The 9004-nt window shown below is 38.1% G+C and overlaps 1 protein-coding gene across 1 annotated transcript in view; it reads left to right on the forward strand.

The window, feature by feature from the left end:
* Nucleotides 1–8445, forward strand: part of mrasa (muscle RAS oncogene homolog a) — a 17981-nt gene extending 9536 nt beyond the window's left edge. The window contains exons 2-6 of the mRNA XM_014021735.1: nt 2102–2358; nt 2487–2640; nt 3770–3869; nt 5920–5999; nt 6591–8445. Coding sequence (XP_013877189.1) covers nt 2166–2358; nt 2487–2640; nt 3770–3869; nt 5920–5999; nt 6591–6690 — 627 coding nt within the window. The 5' untranslated portion in view covers nt 2102–2165 and the 3' untranslated portion in view covers nt 6691–8445. The remainder of the gene's footprint in view (nt 1–2101; nt 2359–2486; nt 2641–3769; nt 3870–5919; nt 6000–6590) is intronic.
* Nucleotides 8446–9004: the final 559 nt, after the last annotated feature.

A 9004-nucleotide genomic window follows, 5' to 3' on the forward strand; every position in this document is an offset into this window, starting at 1 on the left:
GGTCTGCAATTCGGTTTCTGGTGTCCTCCGACAACTCTTTAGTCTTCACCAAAGTGGAGTTTGGAGTGTGACTGTTTGAGATTGTGGGTAGGTGTCTTTTATACTGTTAACGACTTCAAACAGGTGCCATTAATACAATACAGGTAATGAGTGGGGGAAAGAGGAGCCTCTCAAAAAAGAAGTTACAGGTCTGTGACAGCCAGAAATCTTGCTTGTTTGTAGGTGACCAAATACTTATTTTCCACCATTATTTGCAAAAAAAATCTTTAAAAGTCTGACGAAATGATTTTCTCAAATTTTTTTTCACATTTTGTCTCTTATAGTTGAGGTCTACCTATGATGTCAATTACAGGCCTCTCTCATCTTTTTAAGTGGGAGAACTTGCACAATTGGTGACTGACTAAATACTTATTTTCCCCACTGTAAGTGATGATGGTATGTGAGTTATTGGTGATGGTTTATTTCCCCGCTTGTGCAGAAAAACACTCTTCTGCTAAATGTCTCACGTTCTGCCTGGATGTTTATTTATACTTTGAAAAAGCCATAATTACAAGCTGCAGTCATCTTTCTCTGCTGGTTGTTTCGTTAAACCAGGACAGAGACTGTCATTCTTCTAGTTTCTTATTCTGAAACATTTTGTGGCTGTGGTTACTTTCACAATATTTACTTTTATCTTTAAAGGATTCATATCTTGGTAGATCAGCTTTCAGCACACCGTGACTCAGACAATAATGCTGCTTAAATTCCTGGAAGTTCCTCGCAGTAGCAGCGTTTTGTAGTTTTCTGATTAAAATTAACTTAAGTTCCTTTTTTTTTTCCTTATAAAGTTGACATAGTTTAGTCTTGATGAATTGTGTATTGCTGTGGTCAAAGCACCACAGCAATACAGGACAACCCTCCCTTTTTAACCAAGAATTTACAGCACTTTTCACTCAGTTTTTACTGCGTGAAGTAATTTCCTCCCTTTTTGCTCTTCTACGGCAAGTGTCCTCTAGAATTTCTCCAACTTTATGCTGCTTTACAACATTTATTCTCACACAACCTGAGATGCATACTTGCCTTGCGTTTTATTTTTATTTTCTAACATTTATACTTGTTTTTTTTTTTATCCACCCACAAACAAGATGACACTGGTCTCACCCCAAATCGTACATTGAAATATAGATACATTAGCAGTTCTAAGGGTTACAGCCACCGTCCAGGGTAAATGGTAAAATCATCATTTGGTGTTTTTGGAATTGATTACCAGCAAAGCAAAAGCAAAATTGCTCTGATTTTTGTACATCTAAAAAACAAAAACTGCAACACTGAAACAGAAAAATAAACTTTACAACCTTAACTGTTTTGGGTAGAACTTTTTGCGGATGATGTGGTCTTATTGGCTTCATCAGATCATGATCTCCAGTTCTCACTGGAGCGGTTCGTAGCTTGAGTGTGAAGTGACCAGGATGAGGATCATTGTCCACAAATCCGAGACCATGGTCTTGAGCCGGAAAACGGTAGGGTGCCTTCTCCAGGTCGGGGAGGAGGTCCTGCCCCAAGTGGAGGAGTTTAAGTATCTCGGGGTCTTGGGGAGATCAACAGGTGGATTGGTGCTGCAGTGATGCGGGCGTKGTACCGGTCTGTCGTGGTGAAGCGAGAGCTGAGCCAGAAGAAAACGGACGTTAAAACAGCTAAAATACCAAACTTATGCTGCTGGTGTAGATGTATTTGAGGATTGTTCAGACTGTGATTCTGCAGGGAAAAATAGGACCAATAAAGAGTCTTTAGCAAAGCTCTTGTAATATTGAGGAGAAACTGAAGCACCATATTTAAATGATTTAATTTCAAGCATATTTGCCAAGAAAAAATATCATTGTCACTTCATTTGTTGGGCTTAAATTTTTATTTCAAGCTTTTAAATTACTGTCTGCTTTTAGTAAGTTCTCAAATGGTGTCGTCTTGTTCTAGTTGGTCCAGTCAGTGTATTTTATCGTCTGCTTTTATCTCCAACGCTCACTTTAATCAGTCGAAAGCRGCTGCAACAAGGAAAAAAAATTGTTCTTGCTCCTCTGTCAATCCCCTTCTCGCTCATCCCCACTCTGATCTCCTTTTCTCCCAGGTGTCTCTCGCCAGCGACCTCGAGTCAACTTCCCGCTCTCACCACCACCGCTGTGGAGCTAGCCATGGCGAGCAGCGCCGTGCCGAGTGACAACCTGCCAACATACAAGCTGGTCGTGGTGGGGGATGGTGGTGTTGGGAAAAGTGCGCTAACCATCCAGTTTTTCCAGAAAATCTTTGTGCCGGACTACGACCCTACGATCGAGGACTCGTATCTTAAACATACTGAAATAGATGGACAATGGGCGATACTGGATGGTGAGCCTTGGTGATACATTAAGCATAAATCTATGAAAACCCCTTCATATTTTAAAGCACGCTAAACAGCTCATTATGTAAAGTAGTAATGCTGCAACATAAAGATTGGTGTATTTTTGTCCCCTCAGTGCTGGACACAGCCGGTCAGGAGGAGTTCAGTGCCATGAGGGAGCAATACATGAGGACTGGAGACGGCTTCCTCATCGTCTTCTCCGTCACTGACAAGGCCAGCTTCGAACACGTGGACCGATTCCATCAGCTCATACTACGGGTCAAAGACAGGTAGGATTTAGTCAGGCTGCATGACTTGTCCTGGGATGGGACACTAAACTGTGAGGGTGYGTGAAGTCTGAAGATTTGAATTGTCACAAAAACAATTTGATCTCACAAAACTTGTATTTTAGCACCRACCGGGTGCTGTTTCTTAAATAGCTGAGATCAGCTGAAAGCCTGAAATCAGACTTTTTTGAAAGCAAGCTATAAAGAAATTAGTTGTGGTCTAAATGTTTTGCTCTGTGCTGCACAAAAAACTAAATTTGAACTTCCTTTAAGCTGATTCAGTGTCAAATATTAACATAAAAACACACAACGGTTTACGGTCTATTACACCGGGGGGGTTCTGCTTAATTTTTGCAGTCTGACTGATCCTAACCAGATCAGTGGGCTGAAACAAAACACATCAACGATGACTAAAAGCCATCAAGCATTGCAGCAAAAAAAAAAAAAAACTGCACTCTTTAAATATAAGACATCTGAGTTAAGAGGAACTGGCGCTCTCACATACAACAAGCATTTGCATTTTATAAAATGGAACATTTGTTTGCAGCTCAAATAAATATTTGTATTTCCGTTTTGTAAGTTTATTGCTTTTGTGGCAAATAAAACTTATTTARGATTCAGTCAACTTTAGGGGGCGTAAAAAATGCTGCGTCAGCTCCTCTGTCTGGTCGGTTTCAGCTTTGAGTCAGCATTTGTTGTTGGTGGGGAGTTGGTTTAGATCGTTCTTCGCTGTAAACCACACAAGATTTCCAATATCAGACTCTGAAACAGGTTTGTTGAGGATTTCATTTATGAGAGTTTGTTCTGACGTTCAGCTCAGATGTAATAAAAATAGCARCTCAAACTGAGCCCACTGCTGTCTGTCCGTGTTTGGTGTTGCTCACACTGTACGCCTTTTTTTTTTAAAGTGTTGAATTCTGACACCTCCTGTATAAGTTCTGCAGCACAGAATGCTCTTTATGACTTGATGCTGTTATGTAAGCACACTTGAACCACTGAGGTTATTTAATGGCACTTTTTATTCATTTGAAGACATGCAGATGTCATAAACTGTTCTTTAGTTGAATTGTGAACCTGCAGTATGCAGGAACTTCTTTTTTGGGTGTAAAAAGGTGTAATTTTCTGCACACAGGGAGGCTTTCCCCATGGTTCTGGTTGCAAACAAAGTGGACTTGGTCCACCTGAGAAAGGTGACATCAGACCAGGGTCAAGAGATGGCTGCAAAACATAGTGTAAGTAATACATTTTTCCTGCAGCATTTGTCCCAGACACAATGTGAATCAAAGGTTTTTAAATGTATCTTTTACCTGCACCACACAGAGCAAAGGTTGTTTTCCTACCAATACACCAAGTTGCCTTTTTTACATCTGAAAATCTGATTTAACAATTGATTTTTAAAATTATTTTGACAAGCACGTTTACAGAACTTAAGCTCATTCGCATCAGATAAATCTCAGCGGCTTTAAGCATCAAATCAGTGTCTTGCACAGGATTTTGTGGTTTCATTGTGAGGTTTTTAAAGCTGACTGTTTCTGTAGTGGCGTTGATGAGGATTGAAATTACCTCAGCTGATGATGTAGCTGTTCACATAAGAGAAATGACAAGCCACCTGTGCTAGTGCTGGGCGGTATGAATAAAATGTTATATTGCATATTAAAAATGATCTATCACTGCATKGCAAAGTATTTTTTCCACCACAGATCAGGTTGATGTTAAAATGTACAAATACTGCTTATTGATCAGCAAACTGCAGCTGAAGTTACTGTCTGCAACACAAACTTTGTTGACTCTGTTCTTTTTACYGTCCCTCTGTCTCATCCTGGTTGTAGACATTAGTCACACATTCTGAGCTTAGTTAGCAGTGAKGGGAGGTAGGTACAATGGCAGGCCATTTTAGCATAAAATCAGTGTTGTCTGACTATCTGTAATTACATTCTAGATATCTTAAAATGAGTTTTAATTAGGAATAACTACATTTTGACTATCCGGAATGTTAATTTAAGATATCTGTACAAAAAAGGAACCAAACCAGAACAAAACTAAACAAAACACAATCATACTAAATATATGAAAATTAAATAATAAAACAAACTAGTGGCTAGTCAAAACTAACTTAGAGATATCTCGAATTATATTTTTGACTAGTCAAAATTACTTTTGAGGTATCTTGAATTGAAGCCTCCATAGACTTCAATGGTAAATCTGACGTCATTTATACAAGTCAAAATGTAATTAGAGATATCTCAAATAGGTATTTTGACTAGTCAAAATATAATTTGAGATGTCTTGAATAACAAATATGACCTCAACTTCAGATATCTGGAATGGAAGTGTCGTGAATTCGATTTTATGCTAAAAGGGCTTGCCATACTGAATGAGGAGGGCTGAGCAAAGCTCATTGTCAGGCAATTTTACTTCACGCATGAAGTATCACAGCTAAAATCATTAGTCTGTTAAATTAAACACAGGTAGGGGACTCCAGCTTTAATTAGATATTATTTAACTTGGTTATATTCAAAACCCAAAGTGTTTTTGTCTTTAACATTCTCTTAAGCTTTGTAGAGCTTATTAATTGACTATTATGCTCCCTTAACATACACATTTAATTTAATCCTTTGTAATCACCCACTCCGTGCAACCTCTTCAACTGAAACTGGACTTGAGTGGTACTGCTTGAGGATTTGTTTCACAAACACTGATGYAAGTAAGGTTACTTATACAGCACAGTACATAAAACAGGGGAGATGTACGGTAAAATGACACGAAAGATAATTGAAATGAGACAAAACAATTAAACTTGTATTAAATTAAAAGCCAAATAGAAACAAGAGGTTTTGAAGATGAGGCTGATGAACAGCAGGAGTTGTTTTATTGGTAGGGACGGTTGGTTTAACTTAAATAAAAAACATTAGTATTACATTAGTGTGCTAGGTGAGAGTTAAGGCCGCCATGTTGCTAAGTGCTACGAGTATTTGCTGTATTTATGTGGTTCACCTGCAAAGTACAAGAACAAAGATTAGACTGAAGTGATCTGTAGGCCACATCACGGTCGTACTTATTTTATGTTCGTCTTTACTCTTGGGTAAGTTCTGTCCGCAATAAAACGTTCAAATCGGAAAACGATAAGKGAGCCAATGATGTGATGCAGACATATAGGAAATGTGTTCACATGGTCATGTTCAGTGAAGAGCTGCAGTTGTGATAAAGAACAATCTTATTTTTCTGCTGTCAAATCTTTAAATTCTAATGTTGAACTTTGGGATTTTCATCATGTCTCCTCAGATAACTTATATTGAAACCAGTGCCAAGGATCCCCCAATGAATGTGGACAAAGCCTTTCATGAGTTGGTCAGAGTTATACGGTAACTAAAAGCCTTGCATTTATTTWATTTTGTGTGTAGAGCTTTCCGTAAAAACTTAACTAAACATGTCAGGACAGTTGGACAAAAGAGCGGTCTGATTTTAAGATGTTGTCAAATTAATACAAGCTGTAGATATGGCTCTGTTAGTGTTTTATTTCTCCAGATGTTAGTGGTGCTGAGAAAATGTACTGGTCATTTTAAAGAAAATGCTTTTTAAAATTTCACAATTCTTGTTTATGTACATATTCTTTGGTCATATTTATTTTTATTGTAAGGTTGATTGAAAGTGGTGGGGATTATACAGATAAAAGGGGATCTAAAGAGTATCTGAGAGGTGGAAAGAGTTGCTGCGTGTATCAATATCGCCCTCTTGTGGCCAGTTTTATTCCCGTCATTAATGGTTGGGATGTAAATGTTTTTTACTGAATAAATATTCAGTTTTAGTTTTATCTCAAGGAAAAGAGTTGGAGATTTTCTGGCCTATCTTAAAAAAAATTTTTTTTCAGCACAATTTTTAATTTCTAAAAATCATTCAGTGATAATTAAAATCTTTGAAAGTGGCTCTGCTAACGACTCCTCCCCTGTTTTCAGACAACAGGTTCCAGAGCGAAACCAGAAGAAGAAAAAGAAGATGAAATGGCGCGCGGAGCGTTCCACGGGTTCCCACAGGTTCCACTGCGCCATATTGTGACCTCGCCTTGTGTTCTTGGGTTTCTTACACACAGACTCAAACCAACATGCACATGAACGTACCTGTTTGGATGTCAGGGAACTTCCCAGCAATGTTTACCTACTGGAGCACAAAAAGGACAGGAGGAAGGGGGTCATTGAACACCTTCATGCATCTAAAGCAGCCGGGGGTCTTCTGAAGCATCACCCCCCCGACATCAACCTGCCTTGGAACGAGCGCTGTACCCGCTTCTCTCACAGCTTTTCCCAGCCCTCCATCTTCTAAAGCCTAACAACTCTGTTTTACATTAAAGTCTGGCTTCTGAATTTGATATAAAATATGGCTTTGAAGGAGAAAACTAGAGATTTTCTTGTCTCAAGAGAAGGGAAAGAGGATTGCTRGTATGAAGCTGCGCCTCATGTTTTATGGAAAACATCCCGCTTTCATCCCGTCTCTGTCCTCACTGCTCTAGCTTTTGTTTAGAAGAGCCCAGGTTGCGGTTTAGTCCAGTTAAAGTGACCGTTAGACGGGTGAGGGGTGGTTTGGTGGCACTGGTTGTGGAAGGGAAGATGGTGAGTGAAGAAAACATGCACCGTGTTTGGAAGAGGAATGTGAAAAGTAGGATTTATGGTTCTGATGATGAAGAAGACGCTGATTTGTTAGGGGCCAAGTTCATAAAAAAAAATTAATTAAAAAAATGAACGAACCACTTTTTGTCTTATGAAGTATTTGTGATTTATTGTGGTTGCATCTTCAGTGATTGTCAGTGGTGAGATAAATTGATCAAAACTATTATTTTTCTGAACAAAATGAGCATTTTCTTTCTTTCCATTTATCTGTATCTTGAAGTGTGCAAAAATGATACATATTTGTGATTAAAGAGATTTCTGTGCTACACGAACCCTCTTTAAAACTCTAATAAATAGATGAGGGCTGACGAGCTGAAGCAGGCTGGAGAAGTCGTCCACGAACCAAAACGACGTGTTGTCGCTTTTATTTCAATCCGGGGGCTTTTCTGCCTCTTCTGTTGACTTCAGGATTACCTTTTTTTTTTTTTTAAGATGAGGAAAAGATCTGAAGCGTGTAGCCCTGTGTTCAGTGTGACGCTCCTCAGGCTTGAAGCAACATCACATTCAGCACACATAAATGGCTCGTACTGTTATCAGATTTGGAGTTTTGGTGGGTGTCTTCATCCTGTCGGGAAGCACACCAACTCTTCAACACATTTTTGCACTTTTAATACAATCTGACTTTTCCTATTGGCATGCTTTATGTTATTTTTTTGTACAAATCTTAGAGCAGAAAGGCATGGTAAAACTGATCTGAATGTAAAATCAACAGAGCAGACGGCTGATTCGAGATGTGTGCCTGATGCCTTGATTGTAAGACGAATTATGAGAAGTTAATTAAACTGATATTAGAGAAACTATTCCATCTGGATGTTTGTGTATGAATATTTTAATGAATGGAATATAAATGTACCTGCAGCAGAAGAAACTACAACTTGAAACCACATCTGCTCTTAAGTCATTGTTTTTGTTTTTTTGTTTTTCTCCAAAGAACTCAAAACTCTGATCATTGAGCAGACTGCATTGTAAAAGGAAGGAAAAAAATGTTGATTTTAAAATGTTGCATCATGTGTATTTGATAGAATTTTTGTATTATTGATATGATTATTGCAAAGTGTTTCTAAGCAACTGAATAATTTATTACTGTCTTTTACCTCATTGTGTCCCAGACCTGGACAAAAAAAATAAAGGAAAAATAAGAAAACAACCCCTTTTTACTGTTCTTTTTTTATTACTACGTTTCAGTTTATTTAGTGGATCCACCCTTTGGATATTTATGAACTAAGTTGAGGGTTAAATGTTTTATTTTTTAAATATATTTTTCTCTTAAGCACAAGAATCAAAACAGGAAAATAAAAAAATCTTTATTACTCTAAACCAAACAATGCTATGGATTTCCTGAAGTGCTATTTATCAGTGTGCATTGCCAATGCAATGAACACTATTGTGATTCGTTTCCCATCCAAGTCATCTCMACTTTGVCAYGCTTCTCYTCCTGCATACYTTGTYCTAGAGCTGCCATTGTAATTTATATCTGTAAAGCTCCTGTGCCAAATGATGGCTATGCCTTTTGTTGCCTGTACAACTTATAATTTTTGAAATATTAATGTTTAATAAATTATAATGGCAGTCAATGGAGCCTTGTATTGGTCCAATACTGCCCCCTGCTGTACCTACTCAGTACTGCACCATAGTTTAATATTTAAACTCAGTAGTTCAGTGTTTACAATACTAATATATTAGTATTTTGATGGTTTGCTACATAT

This window comes from Austrofundulus limnaeus, unplaced genomic scaffold, assembly GCF_001266775.1.
Source record: "Austrofundulus limnaeus strain Quisiro unplaced genomic scaffold, Austrofundulus_limnaeus-1.0 Scaffold303, whole genome shotgun sequence".
Lineage (NCBI taxonomy): Eukaryota > Metazoa > Chordata > Actinopteri > Cyprinodontiformes > Rivulidae > Austrofundulus > Austrofundulus limnaeus.